The 19636-nt window shown below is 44.1% G+C and overlaps 1 protein-coding gene across 1 annotated transcript in view; it reads right to left on the minus strand.

The window, feature by feature from the left end:
• The window catches only part of szt2 (SZT2 subunit of KICSTOR complex), a 293641-nt gene that overhangs the window by 173296 nt on the left and 100709 nt on the right, over window positions 1–19636 (minus strand). Inside the window, exons 19-26 of the mRNA XM_085978227.1 lie at window positions 17166–17334; window positions 14578–14692; window positions 10540–10656; window positions 9628–9828; window positions 9187–9293; window positions 6640–6775; window positions 5044–5415; window positions 3777–4002 (exon numbers count right to left, since the gene is read on the minus strand). Of these exons, the coding sequence (XP_085834353.1) occupies window positions 3777–4002; window positions 5044–5415; window positions 6640–6775; window positions 9187–9293; window positions 9628–9828; window positions 10540–10656; window positions 14578–14692; window positions 17166–17334 (1443 nt within the window). The remainder of the gene's footprint in view (window positions 1–3776; window positions 4003–5043; window positions 5416–6639; window positions 6776–9186; window positions 9294–9627; window positions 9829–10539; window positions 10657–14577; window positions 14693–17165; window positions 17335–19636) is intronic.

Here is a 19636-nt window from a genome sequence, read left to right on the forward strand (position 1 = left end):
AGATGGGCCGCCACAAATAGTCCAGCTCACAGATGCAGAGGAGAATGCCATGGAGATCAGTGGCACATCTGTATCCCTCTCAAGCGGAGATGGAAAGAGGGAATCACAAATAGCTAGTGACAGAATAATAAATATCTCTGACACACATGCTGACTTTATTTCATTAATTAATGACTGAACTAGGAGAAGACTGAGTATGGTGATTGTCAAGACCGTTACTTTGCTACGACTAATGACGTAATAAAACTCACTACGCACTTGGTTCGAGTATAAAGCAAGGCTTTAATCAACTTGTTTCAAAACATGGAGGTCTAGTTATCTTTCACTGGTTCCCGTTTACAAAATGTCCTGGGCAAGCTGGGCCCACGCCCGAGTATTTATACTCCTTGGACGGCACCAGCAGCTGGCCGTCCAGTGTTATTTCATGAGTCTTTCTTCATGGATCATAAGATTCATAACAACTAATTCATATCCCTTTCTTTTGTCTTCCAGGGCCTTCACACATACCACAAGTGTCGCTGGACATGTATGAGGGCAATTCCAAAGAGGACCTCGTTCCTTCTGAGGGTGCACCGTTTTTCTGAGTCACCACTAGCTGAACCTTTGAGATATTAGGACATCCCTGGCAGCAATGTACGCAGCTGTTCTGGCGACGGGTGCCCCATCTCCATCCTCCTCCTTCTCCTCTTCAATGTCCTCCTCATCCAAAGATGAGTGATGAGCACCTTCGTCTTCCTTCAACTGCAATTTTCTCTACTGCGCAATGTTGTGCAGGACGCAGCATACCACTATGATTCTGGACACCTTCACTGGCGAATACTAAAGGGCGCTTCCAGACCTATTTAGGTACCTTAAGTGCATCTTCAATATTCCGATGGCTTGCTCTATGACAGGGGTTCTCAACCAGGGGGTCCACGAGATGGTTTCCGGGGGTCCGCCAGTGACTGACATCAAGTGAGCAGCTCCCGGCAGAAGGGAGGCTTGAAACGGGAACTTGGGGCCAATGGCTCCCTGTCTCCACCGCGCAGACGATTTAAAGTCGATTTAATGCCGATCCCCGAAGGTTACAGTATCCAGGGCACAGAGTTTTACCTTCCAGCCCCAAATCACCGATTAACACCAGCACGGTATCACTTTAGTCCCCGGCCCGGACAGGACGCGAGGAACTGGAAACTGCCGCTTGGCCCCGAGGCTCATGGTCATCCGTCCAGTGTGTTGTCAAGGAGACGGCTTCCGGTCTCAGCAGACGCGCTCCGCTCGTTAGTAACGGACAAGAGGAGAAGCGAGAGCTGGTACGGCCATCAACACCATCGGTCTCATCAGCACTCTATCAGCTCCAGTGACACTTTACCAACCTCAGAGACAGTCTCAACTTCACGATAACTCGAACAACCTCAGCGCCAACCTACAAACTTCAGAAACACTCTACCATCTTCAGCAGAACTCTACCAACCGCAGCTAGTGTACAAACTTCAGAGACAGTCTACTAACTTCAATAACACTTCATCAACATCACCAAAAAAAGTTAATATTCGTGCACGTTTATTACATGCTGAAAGCGCAGAAATTAACACGTTCTCAGGTTACGCGATGCATTCTCGCTTTATGCAAGGTGTAAGAGAGCTATTTCAGCGGGAGCAAGATAAATGACAAAGAACAGAATCGTTGTAAACGCACGCAATAAATACCAGATATGGATACATTTTTAATTCGACCATCAGCTTCAAAACAACTAAACCCACAGAGCGATGATACAGAACTTCATTCATCAAGTTCTACCCAAGGGCTGAAGAACACCCAGGAGGTGTGTGTAAAAAAAATGCCATTAACCCTGAAAAATTAATTTATAACTAATTTTTATACAGAAAAAATACTTGCGTTACAGGGGGTCTGTGGAATTTTCATAACACAGGAGGGGGGGCCTCAGAAGCAAAAAGGTTGAGAACCCCTGCTCTATGACACACCTGGTGATCATGCGGTTCTCGTTGTAGCGCTCCTGCGCCTCATTGGTGGGATTCCTCACAGGTGTCATGAGCCAAGTTTGAAGGGGGTATCCCATGTCTCCGAAGAGGCAGCCCTCAAGTCTGCTTCCTGGAATGAAAAGGTCTGGAAGGCTGGACTGCCGCAGTACTACAGCATCATGACATCTCCCAGGGAACATGGCGCACACCTACATGCACCTCTTCTTGCGGTTGTACACCAGCTGCACATTGATGGAAGAATATCCCTTACGGTTGATGAAAACTCCTGGTTGCTGTGGTGGTCCTCGGATTGCCAGGTGTGTGCAATCGATGGCACCCTGTACCTGTGGGAAACCCAGCCAGACAGGCGAATCCGAGCGCCCGCGCATTCTGGCTTTTGTCATCATAGGGGAAGTTTACATAACTCCCAGCCCTGACAAGCAACCCATCCGTCACCTGCCTTATGCATTTATATGCGGCAGACTGCGAGACCCCCAATATGTCTCAAGTACCACCCTGTAAGGAACCAGAGGCAAAAAATTGAGGGCAGCGGTGACCTTCACAGCTACTGGTAATGCATGGCCGTCAGGTCCAGCAGGGAGCAGGTCTTCTCCTAGGAGGCTGCAGATGTCTGCCACCACCTGACATGACAACCTCAGCCTGCGGAAGCACTGCTCTTCCGAGAGGTCAAGGAAGCTGAACCTTTGTCTGTACACCCTGTTACATGGGTAGTGCCTCCTGCAACCTCAGCCCCTCTCATGTGCACCCGCAGATCCCACCACAGCACATCGTCACCGCCATGGATGCTGACGGTCTTCCTCTTCTGATGTACTGTCAAAAACATCCAAGGCGCCTCCCATCCTGCTGGTGTCTGTTTGAAAACCTCCAAAGTTCTCTACTACCTGTATGGTGACAAGAACTCTCTGCTAAACATTTGCCAGAGAGAACTAACAAAGCAGCTGTAAGAATTGAGCCTTTATTAATTTTTTTCTATCTGAAGTTGATAGACCCCTATGAAATGCACCTGCAAATCGCCTCCTTTTTACTGGTGAGTTTCCCAAGCCCCAGGAAATCTGTGTTGTTAAATCCGAAGGGAAGTTAAATTCCTGTGAAAAGACCCTCATTTGCATCCAATTATCACCTTAAATGATGTCTTCATAGCCCACCCACCTGCGCCGACTCCAGCAAGCAGGTTGCTCACACGCAGCCAAACGCGCCTCAGTGAAACCCGGAACTGGGGCCGGGTTGCAATCGCAATTTGTTTTCCCGCCAAATTTTACTACCCAGCCGCTCCCAACCCACCCGGTCTTGCCTGTTAAAATTCCCTCCAATGTGTCCACATCACAAACCAGGATCAACCCATACAAATCTCAACACCACAGCATGTGCTCATTGAATGGTTTCATTTACTGTGACTAAAAAATTACATCCTTCTCCAAATCAGGATGTAATTGTGTACATAGGTATAAATAATCAATTGTCTGTCCGCATGCTGGTGCACACCCATTATTACTGCATATATATTGTATACAAACTACTCCTATTCTTCCTGTCGCATTTAAAGAGTAAGGATGAATTAAGCAAACAACGCCAAAACCAATTTAATCACAGATGTGGCTCTTTGCAAGTCATTCCAGATCTATCACAGAAGTTGATGTCTGACTTTAGTCATGTCATTTATTTGCTAAACCAATGGTGCTGCCATTTATTTAGTAAAATGAAGGTGTAAACTGAAAAATGACTGTGTTTCTGTGACATACTCAGTTGAGCAATATGATCTATTCTGACCAGAGTGAGCATAAACAAGTGCCCTACCTGAAATAAATGTCCCGGTTAGAGCGTTCAACGCAAGAGTTCACAAGTTGTTCCCTCAAAGACTCCAGTGAGCAGTTGTATACGTAGACAGGACATCGAAGGCGGTTCGGATCATTCAAGTCGATCTGAGAAGTCTGGCGGCTGAACGTGATGTGGAAGTCTTTCTTTGGAGGTAAATTGAACTCCACTCGTTCCTTTATCATTTCAGAAGGCACACAGACAGAGTCTGTGGGGCATCAGCGATAAAAAAAAAACCACACATTTGCAGAAAGTTCTTAAAGAAATATAGACTGCCTGCCATAAAGCGCTAAGGGTAAGCCCAAGTTACCAGCAGTGAGAATGGCTGCAACGACACCCCTTTAGGATATGGAGTAGCAACGTTGTTATGTTAGTCTCACTACATGAGGATCGAGAAAGGAACAACAATTTACATTTATATAGCGCCTTTAACGTAATAAAACATCCCAAGATGCTTCACAGGAGCATTATCAAAAGAAAATTGACACCAAACCATATAAGGAGATGTTAGGGCAGATGGCCAAAAGTTTGGTCAAAGAGGTAGATTTTCAGGAGCGTCTTAAAAGAGAAGAGAGAAGTAGAGAGGCAGAGAGATGTAGGAAGGGAATTCGTGCTTAGGATCTAGGCAGCTGACGGCATGGTCACCAATGGTGGAGCAATTAAAAGCGGGGATGTTCAGGAGGCCAGAATTGGCAGGGCGCAGAGATCTCGGGGGATTATAGAACATAGGACAGCAGAAAGACACAAAATGACAGTTACCCCTATGAGATCAGCCAACCAGTGAGTTCTTGTTATCAAAAGTAGGGTAGCTTTGTGGAATAGCATGGTCAAATTTTGGATAATCTCACTCCTGGAGCAGATGAGTGATCATCTAGTAGTGGAGGTTGCAACAATGAGGGTGGACTGTGGTCCCGCTCCAGGTATTGATGGCCATCTGCTCAACTCAAGCCAAGCTAAGCTGAGCATTTGCAATTAGACTGGAAACTCTTCATTTACAAAACCATATTGGATTATTCATTTTCAATTCAAACGCTAATAATTCAAATATCTTAAAACTACATGAATATCAATTAAAAAAATGAAAATCTATCATATCTGTCTATATGAATATCCACCCAAAACTGATGAAATCATCTACCCACCACCAAACTCCTAAACGCTTTGGTCAAAACCACAGACCATTTCATTAGATTCCTAAACGGTTTGCATGCAAAGAGCACTATCACTACAAGTAGCTCCAGTCTGTTACCTGTATCAGGTTGTACTTTCTCCTCTTCAGATTCAACAGGTGACATTTCATTAGCACCTGCCAAGGTTGGAGAAAGGAGTGGCGTAGACTTGGCAGAATGATTTTCCTGTCCTGGGGAACGCACTGTCGACACGGGATCTCTTTTGGTGCTGTTATTCTTTGATACACTGACTGCTACTTGGCCAGCTCCACCATCACGTGCTTCTCCAACTGTAGCCAACTCAGATTTCTTTATTGCGGAGGCTGCACTAAATGCTCCAGAGTGTTCACTCAACGCTGACTCTTTCACTTCTACTTGTAGCAGTTCCTCGGCTCCTAATCCAGCATGCTTTGTACTCTCGTCAATCCCAGGAGCCATCAGTCGTTGCATATCTAGCAGAAAAGAGTAAAGCTCAGACAGAAAATCCTTTAAAGAAAAGAAAATGTGAAGTACTTCCTCGCCCCATCTCATCACCAGCTAGGTAATAAATGGTTTAAGAATATTCATTCTGCTGACTCAAAATGATCAAAGAGCTATTAACAACTGGCTTCATAGTTGGACCTACCATGGTGTTGCACACGAGCATCCAAGGACAAGGCCATTAGGGGTGTTTATGCCAAGAACAAGATAACATCTGTGCCACTGATTTACAGTGACTGAATAGGTTAAATTCCATTTTTATTAAAAATGCATTCAGAGGCTTTGGGGATTCTATGTAAACTGTAAATGAGTGACCTTTATATTTTATATAATTCTCTTTTATCATTATTGTTTGTATTCACTTTATCTCCACATTTTCCAAATGGAGCTCTGACACTAGTCATCATCCGTGCCTGCTTACTAATATTCTGGGAGGAGTTCTGTCAATTCTTAGCAAGGTTGCTGGGCATGCTGTGTGACCATGAGTAAAAACCAGTCCCTTTCTTTCATCTCCGCCAACAGTCTATAGGATTGCATTACAATATACTAACGAAGAATGACACCACAGTTATATTGGTAAGTATATCACAGTGGCTCCAGGTAAAGAACTGGCTGCAGCACAAAAATTAGGCAAGATCAGAAGCAGAATCTGAAGAAAAATCTTAAATCAACTGCAAGTACTTTAAGATGTTTATAGGCAGGACTTTTATTAAAAGTTGTATTTCCTTGTGCTTGTTTCATTATTTATTTTGTACACCTGCTTAGGTGCCCCCCACGGGACACCTCATTCCCTTAACAAGAAGCAGGCAGTTGATCTGTTCCCAGGATCTCTGCCAGTATTGATTTTACTTAGATGTGTGTTTTATTATACAGAACAGGATATTCGTATTAACTTTCAAAAATTAATCTTTAGGATTTGAACAGTGATTATTTTAGTGAAAAATGTAATGGTTTGAAATGAAAGGTAGTTAATAATAATCCCAAACATGGGTCACATGGAACTTTACAACATTTTACACAGAGGGACTGGCAGGTGGGAGTGACAAACAGCAGAATGGCTCAATCCCCATCACATGTAACTGGGAGAATGGAGTACAGTTGAATGAATCTTCATAACAGGGAAGTGGAGGCTAATTTCCCTCTTAAGACAATGATGGCTGTAGGCCCTGGAGTAAACTTTCATCAGCAAAACTTACCTGAAAAGGTGGCTGGCAAAAAGGTGAGCAGGATTTGCTGTGCATTCACAAACCTGGCATAGCATCTCCATTGCGGTGTGCTCTCATTTTCAACTGGGATTACATTGTCCTCTGTCATATCAGCATTGCCAACACTCTAACCAATTAGAACAAAGGAAAGCGCGTTTATTACAAGACATTAAAATAAGGCAAGTTCAAACAACTCTTTCTAGGGTAAACAATCCAAAGATGTCCCAATTCTGACATTTCTTTTTTCAGTCACGGGATGTGGGCGTTGCTGGCAAGGCCAGCATTTATTACCCATCCCTAATTACCTTTGAGAAGGTGGTGGTGAGCCGCCTTCTTGAACCACTGCAGTCTGTGTGGTGAAGGTACTCCCACAGTGCTGTTAGGGAGGGAGTTCCAGGATTTTGACCCAGCGACGATGAAGGAACGGCGATATACTTCCAAGTCAGGATGGTATGTGACTTGGAGGAAAACTTGGAGGTGGTGGTGCTCCCATGCGCCTGCTGCCCTTGGAATGGCCAGCATATCCATTATCCAGCAGTCAAACCAGCATTCCACGTAGTTCCTCAGACAGCAAGGGGGGAAAATTCGGTTGGTTAGCACCTCCGGGGTGCGCTAATGGGGCGCTAGGAACTTAGCGCCCGAGCGCAGCAATTTTAGTGCCGCTCGTGAAATTGACCAGTCAATTTGCGCTGGCGCTAAACTAAACACTACCGCCAATCTCCTATGCCCGCAGATCGTGACGTCAGTCAAGCGTGCAACGCCCCAGACCAGGTATTGAGTCGCGCCCCCTGCCTTAGCGCCTGCCGCTAGGAACGACAGGTAGAGGGGAACGTTTTCAAGTCGGAAAGGGGCTGGGGGAGCACTATTTAAAGGCGGGAGCTTCCTGCCGTTTCTTGTCAGCAGAATTTTTGGTTTTAACGCTGTCCTAAGGTGTTTTGGCCCTCAGCACCACTTTTGTGGTTCCTAAACGGCAAACTCTTTCCCTGGGCCTATCCATTAGTACTTCCGACACAATTGCTTTTGAGGTCTTTCCAGGCCGAGATTCAAGGCTGCAATGAGCAGGGTGTGGCTGGCCAGCAAGATGGCCCCTCCTCTTTAAGAACTGGATGGCACCAATCTGTCTGGCTTCCATGGTAATTGGCATCGCCTGAGCTTCAGTAGCATTCTGAGGTAGCGCCTCACTTCCTGACGTTTGCACCTTAAGAGAGGTGTGTAGTGCCTGATTTAACGCTCAAATCACCTCCAGGGGCGATAGAGGCGAATTTTGCAGTCGGAGGCGATAATTAGCACCGGGCCGATATTAGCGCCCCAAAATGGGCGATACCGAATTTTCCCCCCCCAAATGTTTAAATTAATAAAATATATAAAAAGACCTGCTACTTCCACCCTGCTTACATCCCTATGTTGCCACCTTGATGGTACTTATAATAATACCATGCAGAAACATCACTGCAACTTTCCTTTTGGATTGTAAAATGATTGTTTGATGTTTTAACACATTGTGACAGGATATTGTGAAATTAGAGAATACAGTGTGCCAGGATATTGTGGGACTAGCGAGCAGTCCAGAATTGGTACTCTTAAAACAATGACAGGTTACCTTCAGGCAGAAATATCCAATCCTAACAAGTTAGTGTCTAACTTCAGTAAGGTTTTATAAATAATTAATTTGTTGCCAATGGCAATAAAATGTGTGACAATAATTAAAGAGAGACATGGGCTTAACTCTGCATGTTCTATCCTGAACTCTAAACACAGACATGACTATCATGAGCTAGTAAGTTCACATTGACCCAACCCTTCACTTACTATTAAATATAGGCTCGTAGGTACCGAACTTATCACATGGAATGGATAAGAGATGCAATCATTCTTAAACTTAACTAACAAAACTCTGGATGGTACATATGAGGGATGTGTGTCCAAATGCTTAGTGCTTCTCAGAAATGTAGGAGTATACCAAAAGCATAAGACTGCTACTGGAAGCAGGTATTGAGCGATGTGTGTGCTGTGATAGTCTCCAGGAGCTGAAACAATGTGTCACCCAAGTCTTCACTGATACAAACTTTCGAACGTTATCTTCTGTTCTCAATCCCATGCCCCAAAAGGTAAGAGCCCACCCATTCTATGTATGAGAGAAAACAGACAAAAGCAAACAAGGCAAGGGCCGATATAGTGCCAAGAATATGATATTTATCCAATTTGCTGCCATCTGAGGCAATACGTCTCAACCCCAACCTCAAATCCAAGGAGTATTACCATTCTTCAAACCCCAATTCATTCATCTTCTCTGACACAGGTTATAAATTAGTAGTAAACGTGTTAACTTTGAAATATTTTGATTCTATTCCCATTGGGAAATAAACTGAGACTAAAACAGAAAGAGACTTTCCAAATCCTTGGCAGGAACAAAACCTTGAAGCCCTCAATAATTTTACTATGGTGTGTATTGATCCATATTTTTATTCCAGTGGGGTTCTGGAGTTCCTATGTGTTAGCACCACTGCAGAGCTCTGTGGACCTCCCACACTCACTAACCTGTAAGGTGCTGGTTGAACCCATGACCTCTTTGTTACTCCCAAGGGTGTGCAATGACATCAGGGTGTCTTGTCTCTCCAACTTCTTGGTCACTTTCAGTGGCTCTTCTACAGAACAAGAAAAAAGCACATAACTCTTAGCCAAGCTGCAGGAACCTTTTTCTGGATCAAAAACACAGAACTGAATCGACAGAAATGTACTCATTTGCTTTTAGTTGGAGTTGATAGGAACTTTAATCCAAGCAGGACACTTTTCCTTGAACTAGCTCTCCACATGTTAAACTGTGATGAGACACAAAGTAGACTGAGTACAACCACTCTCAGAAATACCATTAGGTCCTGAACTAGTGTGGAAAGAATGGATGTCAAACCTCGTACTCTGGTGATTTGTTAGGTACAGAGATCGATATAGACAAATGCAGCAAAATCTAGGTTATTTTACCTTTCACAACTGGTAGAGTAAAAGGAATGGAATGACCATTCCGATCCCGCTGCACAATTTGCTGCATAAAAGTTGCATGATCAGAGTCAGCCAATGGCAACTCCCGGTCACTGAGGTCCTGTTGCAAATAGCTATGGAAAAGATTCAACAGGATCTCATTGGGTAAAGAGGCAGTCTCCTTCGTAGTCCCATCATCCTCTGCTGAAGGAAGAAAAGAAACAACAGAGAATAAGGTCCAAACATACACGAGAACCCAGTCTTGAAGTAAGTTTTGGATAGTCGGAGAATAATTTACGGGTGCATCAGGCTCGGACACAAGGTGGTCATATCAGTAACCAGTCCATGTGAAGGATACAATATTCCTGTAGCCATAAGCTAACCATTGTTCAAAGAACTCTAGTATTTGTTCCCTTTTTAACTATTTTATAGACACACCCTAGTTGGAAAAAAATCAGCTTCACCATCAAATGCTTCTCCAACAGTAGCCAACACGGTAGCAAAAATATCTGCATTTTTGTTTTTAAGTTGAGAACAAATAAAATCTTCCAACAATGCTATTCATGGACTTTGAAAGAACAAAGGAGTACATGGAAATTAATTCCAGTTAAAGGTCCTTCCCTATCCACTCATCACCACCCCCAGCCTTGTGCCTCAGTCAGAAACAAACACTCAGCATAATGGCTACATCTCCCGCTCTCCTCCTCAGGCAAGTCTGGGTAGCACAAAGTTCACCTTCTTACCACATACCTAGGTTATATACAATCTTAGAGCAGCAGGCAAGTGATGTAGGAATAGTTTGCACCTGTAGCATGAGTAAAACTGCACAACATAGTGGCCCTATGGATGGATCTTCACTGCAGTGGCAGTATGGGGATCCCTCATTTCAGGGAAAGCACAACGTTGAAACCTTACCTTTAGTCAACGTGTGGAAAAATAGTTCAATTTGTTGACACTTCGGTAAAAGCTTCATCAGATCGAACTGGAATGGTACACCGCGGATGAAATCATTCTCTACATCATAATCACCTGCTTGAATGAGAAAAGGGCAGTCAGTCAGGTGGACTGGGGAGTAAAAGGAGGCAGGGTACGGTACAGTTAGCAGTCTGAGACCACTACAAGAGTCTCCTTTGATTTAAAGCATATATATCAGCAAACTTATTATTGGAAAAAGAGAAAACTAATGGAAACCATGCACAAAAACCAAAGTAGAATAATGGGAATAATTATAAAGCAATCAATCAAGGGTTGAGTAGTTTATATAGAGAATGATAGAATAATAGATTGCTGGAGAGGGCATAAAGCAATTGCACAGCGATCAATTTGTCAAGATACTGAAAAGAAATCTCAGATTGTCTTGGTCCGCAATATCAGACAGGCCACGCAGACAATGCAAATAATAGTGCTCACCCAATGGCCTAATGGATAAGGCACTGTTTAGTGTAGCACAGTCATACAGGCCAGGAGCTCTGTCCCAGCTCAGCTGATCGCAGCCAGTGCAAGAGTTGGGGCATTACAGACAATGCTCCAGAGCGCGGGAGTTCAAAACATATGGGGGCGCTAACGGGGCGCAAATCAACTAGCGCCTGGGCGCAGCGTCGCTAACGCCTCACGCGAAATTCAGCGGGAGGTTAGTGGCGACGCTAACCGTTAGCACCGCGTGGCGCTGCGCTGCCGGCAATCATGTCATCGCCGTGTGCAGCGCCTCACTTGCGCCGTGGTTGTAATATTGGGTGGTGCCCCCCCCGACTTACCGCCGGACGCTATGTCCGCCAGGGTCAGGGGGGCCTACCTGCGGCCAGGGCAGCGCTAGTTAAAGGGGAGGTGGCGGGTGGCCATTTTTGTTGCTGGCCGCTGCCAGCACCTGACCCCGTTGCTGTCCCTGGCCCCCGTGAAACCCCCCGCGGGGTGCCGGCTGCTCTCCGTGAGCCCGGCACTCCTCTTGAGTGCCAGGCTCGTTTGCCAGCACTCCCGATCCCTGGTGGCCCAGCTGTGCCCTGGGTCGCGCTGCGCCAGGCCCCTTCCCTTTAAGAGGAGGAGGAAGGCCTGCAGTGCCGCAGGGCGCTACCTGGGAAAATCGGCCGCAGGGGCGCTAACTTTAGCACCCCGGCGAAGGTAACGCCCTTTAATGAACTCTCGCTCCCGACTGCTATCCGGTGGCTCCCAGTCTAAACTCATACTGTCGGAATTGAAGCCCAGCAAAATACAGCCCTTTCAGGAGAGGAACAGGGGATAATAAAAAGGAAATAAATTAACAAAAAAAACTCTTAAAATTGCAAACAATGGTCATTTACTGTCACTAACATTAATATCCAGGTCAGTGCCGCTTCGAAACTTCTACATGCCTGCACTAGAAATTTATGTCCCCGTTTGGAGCTAAAAAGTAGATGGGGAGGATTCAGTGTTATGTTATGGTTTTTTTCTCTTAGGTTCCCCTCATGGCTGGCTTCTCTACTAATGGAACAATTTCTCCTGAGACCATGTACCCAATAGCAGCACAATGCCAGTGCATTCCCGCTAACTAATGCTCCACTCCACAACTCCATTGTAGTTAAATGGCAATTTTCTCTTCCGATTGCCAACTTCAGTTAAGGCTCTGACTTCTGATATAGGAGACAAATAGAGAGAACTTGAAAATATTTTAGGTGTAACCGAGAGGGTCGCCTTATACATGTGTATATACACTGTATGAGAAAACACGGCAGTAAACAGCTTCAAAGCTTATTCAGCAAAGTTGTTTACTATGGTGAAAGATTCAAATGAAGGAACATGAGATTAAAATTAGGAAGTTAGAAGCTAGAAGAGAAGTCAGGAAGAATTTTTTTTTAATACAATTGCTAATACATTTGTGAAAAAAGGTAAAAGTGGAGGTAATTGAAATTAATCCTATAAACAAAAAGAAATGTAGGTGGGAACTAGACGATTCAATGAATTAGAACACTATTCACCTCCGTGGAGTACTTGAAGTAAAAGCTGGGCTCAAACCGATGACATTTGTCACTTCTCACTGTTGGCTGGGTCTTACAAGAAACATGTCTGAGAAGTCTCAAATCAGATCCCAGTAGTCACAGCCCACATACAATACTTCAAATAATTTCAGGCAGTGTGGCCAGAAGAATCGGATGTCATGGATTTGTTAAGTATACCACACGTGCAATAGTATTTAAATATTCTTCTCCTTCTTCTTCTAAAAGGTAGTACTTACAACCAGACCTAGTGATGGTTGGCTGGGGATTCAAACGTGTTACAGTTCTGAGCACAGTATCTTAGTCCTTTACGAATCCAAATACTCATTAAAAACAGCCAGTTTCTATATATTTCTCTTACACCCTTCTATGTGACAATCCACACAATGGTGTATCAAATTATATAAAAGTTAAAATACAACTTCATATAAGGAAAATGTAATTGACTTAACCCGCATCAATAACTTTAGTTTTCCTTACTTAGCTCCTTTTCCCGTACAACTTCCTTACTTTGTTATCTTATCAATAGTTTCACTCTTGTTCCATATAATTGCTATTCTGCAAAGTGAAACTTCTAATTATAAGTCTGCCTTTGATTCAGTGCCATTCCGCACCAGTCAATGTCCTGCTTCTACAGAAACCTCAATTAAAAAGGGTGATCTACACCCAGACATTTTCCTTTGCAAAACTAACTGTTTTTCCACACTGTTATCAAATGATTCAATGGCAATCTTTAATAAAGCCTCTTTTTACTACTTCCTGAAAATGGCCATTGCTACAGGGACAGCCCGAGCTCAATAGCCCAGTGGTACTTTAAATTGACTTAAACGTTGTTGCTTAACAGGTAAAGGCTAAAGATTAACATTACTACAATACAAGGAGAAATCAATAGTCGTACAGCATTAATAGACTTCAGGACAGTCTGATGAACCCTTTCCTTACAGTAGGGCACACTAAGGCTGCAGTTAAGGTGCACTGTTGGCCAAGAAGATTTACTCTGCATCTGATACTACAACTGACCTGGAGTGCTTGATGACAACAACTAGTGGAAAAATGCTCTGTTCTCCACCACTGACACTCATTTCATGAGCTCAAAGGATGCACCAAAAGAAACTGAAGAGAAATGCTACCTGTGTTTGAGCAGAAGATCCTAGAGACATTCTACTCAGCTTTTGTGTCAATCTGAAAAATACCATTCATATCAGAGATGCCATAAAATATATATTGTGCATTTAACGTGGTGAAACATCCCAAGATGCTTCACAGGAGCGATTATCAAACAAAATTTGATACCAGCCCCATAAGGAGATATTGGGTAGGTTTTAAGGAGTGTCTTAAAAGAGGAAAGAGAGGTAGAGAAGTTTAGGGAGGGGATTCGAGAGCTTGTAGCCTAGGCAGTTGAAGGCATGGCCACCAACGTTGGAGCGAACAAAATCGGGGGGGGGCAAGAGGCCAGAATTGGGGGAGTGCAGCGATGGCAGAGGGTTATAGGGCTGGAGGGATTTACAAAAATAGGTGGAGGAATGAGGCCATGGAGGGATTTGAAAATAAGGATGAGACTTTTTAAATCTAGGCCTACAATGGCATACCAATAATGCAGTCCATTTATGTATATATAGTAAAAACAGTCAACCACTGTTAAACTTAAAAGATTTTCTGGCCATCATCTTCCACTAGATTTTAAATTTGTACAGGGGTACATACATTAATTGAGCACATATCAAGGACCACATAGCAGTAGAACATCAGTCTAGAATAATCTCAATTCCATTAGCAACTACACGCAAAGGCAGCATGGTGGTACCGCGGATCAATGCTCCAGTGTGCTGTTCCTTCTTGTTGTGGGCGGACATAGGTTTATAGAGGGCAGAATGTTTCTTCGTTATTTGATAAAGACACACTTCAGTAGTTTCCAAACAATTAACTTCTACCCTTTCCTCAGGCTCTGAATTTCTATTCCTAGCTTCCATGTCCTTTGATTCCCTACCTTCTGTGCTCCTTGACCCCCAAATTGGCAAGATGTAGTCCTTATTCTGACAAAGCTGACTTAGATGTTCAAAGGTCAACATGGAAGATATACATGCATGGTCTTGTGGGTAAATCTAGGGGGAAAAGAAGTTACATTTATTAGAATATACTCCATACTATCAAACCCTTGCAGAATATCATGAACATGAAAAACATTTCTTCAATGATAAATTGATTAAATTTAGTCCACAGAAGATTCAGGGTTCAATTTTAAAACAGTATTTCTATGAGGTTTGGGATCCTGCCAGTCTTATGAAAGGTTTGTTCAGCAATCCCAAAGGAGGACGCGATTGTAGGAGAAGGGGATGGCATCTCAAAAAAAAAATACAGTTTTGTGTCTGGCCTGCATGTAACTAGAAAATTTATACTTTAGTTCGAAATCTTCAGGCTTTTCTATAACTTTCCTAAGCATAATGTCCATCTACTTCAGGATGTCAGGTTCTCTTGCGCATTATCTGTTATATTATTTACGGGTAAGCGACAGTACATGCCGGGTCAGAGGGAAAAGTTCACTCATACTCGGGATTGTTCAGGTTGTATATATGTGTCAGCATTCATTTCTGTACGTGTACACAGTACATTCCAGGCACAAGGTATCAATTCACTGCACTCAGGTACTGAATGGCTCCTGAACCCCTGTATACTGTAAATATCAGCAAGTTGGTAATAATTTTCCAAAGCTCCCTGGACTCGGCAAAGGTCCCGGCAGACTGGAAAACTGCTAATGTAACACCCTTATTTAAAAAGGGCAGTAGACAGAAGGCTGGAAACTACAGACCGGTTAGCCTAACATCTGTGGTAGGTAAAATTTTGGAGTCCATTATTAAGGAGACAGTAACAGGACATTTGGATAATCATAATTTAATGGGACAAAGTCAGCATGGTTTTATGAAGGGGAAGTCATGTTTGACAAATTTGCTGGAGTTCTTTGAGGAAGTAACGTATAGGGTGGATAAAGGGGAACCAGTGGACGTAGTGTATTTAGACTTCCAAAAGGCATTTGACAAGGTGCCACACAAAAGATTATTGCTTAAGATAAAAAATCACGGGATTGGGGGTAATATTCTGGCATGGATAGAGGATTGGCTATCTAACAGAAGGCAGAGAGTTGGGATAAATGGTTCATTCTCAGACTGGCAATCAGTAACTAGTGGTGTTCCGCAGGGGTCAGTGCTGGGTCCCCAACTCTTTACAATCTATAGTAACGATTTGGAGGAGGGGACCGAGTGTAACCTATCAAAGTTTGCAGATGATACTAAGATGGGAGGGAAAGTAGTGAGTGAGGAGGACATAAAAAACCTGCAAGGGGACATCGACAGGCTAAGTAAGTGGGCAGAGATTTGGCAGATGGAATACAATACTGGAAAGTGTGAGGTTATGCACTTTGGCAGGAAAAATCGTAGAGCAAGTTATTATCTTAATGGCAAGAAACTGGAAAGTACTGAAGTACAAAGGGATCTGGGGGTCCTGGTGCACGAAACTCAAAAGGTTAGTATGCAGGTGCAGCAAGTGATTAAGAAGGCCAATGGAATGTTGGCTTTCATTGCTAGGGGGATAGAATATAAAAATAGGGAGGTATTGCTTCAGTTGTACAAGGTATTGGTGAGACCGCACCTGGAATACTGCGTACAGTTTTGGTGTCCATACTTAAGAAAGGACATACTTGCTCTCGAGTCAGTACAAAGAAGGTTCACTCGGTTAATCCCGGGGATGAGGGGATGGACATATGAGGAGAGGTTGAGTAGATTGGGACTCTACTCATTGGAGTTCAGAAGAATGAGAGGCGATCTTATTGAAACATATAAGATTGTGAAGGGGTTGGATCGGGTGGATGCGGGGAGGATGTTCCCGATGATGGGTGAAACTAGAACTAGGGGGCATAGTCTTAGAATAAGGGGCTGCTCTTTCAAAACTGAGATGAGGAGGAACTACTTCACTCAGAGGGTGGTAGGTCCATGGAATATGCTGCCCCAAAAAGCTGTAGAAGCTACATCATTACATAAATTTAAAACAGAAATAGACAGTTTCCTAGAAGTAAAGGGAATTAAGGGTTACGGGGAGCGGGCAGGAATTTGGACAGGAGTCTAGGTTCGGATCGGTCATGGCCCTGTGGGTAGCGGAGCGGGCCCAGGGGCCGTGTAGCCTGATCCTGCTCCTATTTCGTGTGTCTAATTCTGTTAGATTCAGGAGATGGTTCTGTGATAGTAGATTGGCGGTTAGGATCAGATCAGCCATGATCTTATTGAATGGTGGAGCAGGCTCGAGGGGCCGATTGGCCTACTCCTGCTCCTATTTCTTATGTTCTTATGTTCTTAAACAAGCAAAGAGCTGATACTGGAGAGCACAATAAGCCAAGTTGCCGATAGAGGGCTTGGGAGTGATTTGTCTAGCATTACAGATGGGACCGATCTGTATACGTCACAGCAAATAACTGCTTTTAACTGGTTTGTAGTGTATCCAGTGACAGATTTCTACTTCGCAATCTTTACACTCTCTATATGCAGAAGTCCTCCTAACCGAGTTGAAATAATTTCCCATCTGACTTACCGCTTTTGGGATGTCTAAATAGGACAATCCATTCAAGTACTTTCGGCTGTCAGCAGAGGTGACCACGTGACCACTCTGAGGCTCCACCCAGCATTCGGTCACCAAATTTAACTCTGTGTCAAGTTCAATTGCCTCAACCTCTGTGTCATTATCGTCATCTGTGGAGAAACTATCAGAGAATTGCAGGCGGATCAGTAGTTGTCTCTCTATCACATGGAAGCAAAGAAAATAGCAGGCTAGACTCAAAAAAAATAGAAACGGCATTCAATATTGGGGGGGAAAGCAAAAAAAACTTTAAAAAATTAATTCTTGTAGCCACTTCCAAGACCAGACTGGTGGTCAGTTTTATTGCCCACCAGTCCATTTATTGATCTTTATTATTAAACAAAAGGTGCAATTCAGTTTATTTTCTGGATCATTAAAGTAACACTTGTGAACCTTAATCCCTGGATCCAATGGGAAGGGAGCGGTAATTGAGAGGAAGGGAGCGAGAGATCAGGGCTTATGGGGGGCAGGGAAAGGAGGTCGTCTAGTGTGGCGGGGGGGGGAAAAGAGAGGGGCCGCGACTGGCAGAGGGAGGCCAAAGGCTTGTTTGGGGAGCTGGAGGGAGTACTCCTGCTCATCCTGGCCCACAAGGAGTGCTGTAAGACAGCAGTTCCCACCTCCCTTTGACAACCCTGGGAAAGCCAGCCGGCAACTGTTAAATTCAGAACAGGCTCCCAAATTAACTATCGAGGCCATTGTGTTGGAATTGCTTCATTTATTTGAGCCCAGTAGGGGAAGCTGGTAGGTGCCCACAACTAAGAGGGCGATGGTAGGTTTGACTGGCAGCTCAACCAGCCAATTTCCAGGAATGGCGAGATGGAGGAGGGCAAGAGGTCCAGTTGTCGGCTTCCTGTCTAGCTGGGAGACAGGAACAGTCGGTAGAAATTTGGATTTCAAACAGCCATAGACAGAGGGCTTCACTTAAGATTAGAGCTGGCTAGTTACAGAAATTTCCTGGGCTATGAATTTAACTTGCTAATAAGGATAGAGCGGCATGCTTTGTTATTGGCTATGTTCCGAAGCATGTTGTGAAATAGTGTGAAATTCATTGAAAGCTGTGTTCTGTTCATTCGTAGATTACATGCAAAATAAACCAGTTTGTTGGTTTACAACTGGCCTCGGGGAAAGAGCAGAGGAGTGAGACTAATTAGATAGCTCTTTCAAAGAGCTGGCACAGGCTGCAACACTGCATTATTGAATGAGTCTATGAATTGGCCTCCACTTACTAGAGTTTTTTTAAAATCAGTCCACCTTCCAGAGGATAGGAGAAACGCACACAGGGAGCACATGCAACATTACAGCACCCACTATACACAATGAGGGCTTCACTGTTACAACCCCCATGACTAGATATTGGGCAACAAAGGTAAACTCCTGAGCATGGTGGATGTGCGAGAAACCCACAACACTGAATCGGAGAGAACATCCAGTGCAGGCCTGAAATTTGTAGAGGAGGGGCACGCAGTACACAGTTTCTGAACAAGCTCCCAGTGAAATCTTCTAATGATCCCGAGCTATCTCTGTTGCCACTCAGTGAAAATATCACCTCTCATTTAAAAAGTAATGAACCCTTTGACCACTCAGGGACATACATTATACGTAAGAACAGCCAATAAAGTCTGTATCATGCTTGTGATTTTATTCCAATTGGATAATGCTTCATGTATACTTGAAGGATCAACAAATGAGGGAAAAGTAGAGCCTTTACCAGAGTTATGTAGGAACCTTTATGCGCAATGTGCTCGCCACTAGCCTGTTCCCCTATTTCCAATCCTCCCCTACTCTTCGAAAGGTAAAAACTCTTGCTGCAGTACAGTGCCACAGGCACCAGCAGCCCCGAGATATTTCAGCAAAATGGCCATTCCTTGTGTGAGCCTAAACATTAAGTGCAGGAAGGCTATTCAACTGTGGAAAATTCAAGTGTGGAAAAATCACAGCTGAGCCTGATCCTCTTCTTGCCTGCCACTCGGGCACTCTTTCTGAAAAGGATTAATGGATGATAATGATTTTCCTCTTCCCTAGCCAAAGATGCCGAGGACAATTGTAGCACCTCAACTGCTGTGCCAGCAGAAACGGCTAACGCAGCAAAAACTGCAAATTTAACTGTGACCTTCTGGTCTATGTGGCTTCATGCTACACCAGGTAATGCGTTTACCTACTAGGCCATCAGAGGAACTACCTGCCAAAACCATTGAGCAGTATAGCTGGGGTTGCCAAATACTAGCTCGTTAGAATTCCCTGTCGTGATATTTCCTGTCTCCAGATTGCCAGGGACAGTACCCAATAAAGGCAAGCTACATAACAGCTGTTTGGAGGTAATCAGTGAATGAATAATCTTTATCTATATCTATACTAACTGGGGGTGCCCGGCGGTGCCGAGGCTTTTTCGAGGGCATGTTGTTGTTGGAAGAGAGAGAGAGCGCGAG

The sequence above is a fragment of the Somniosus microcephalus genome, chromosome 3 (genome assembly GCF_052327205.1).
Source record: "Somniosus microcephalus isolate GS21.2 chromosome 3, FLI_Smic_1.0, whole genome shotgun sequence".
Lineage (NCBI taxonomy): Eukaryota > Metazoa > Chordata > Chondrichthyes > Squaliformes > Somniosidae > Somniosus > Somniosus microcephalus.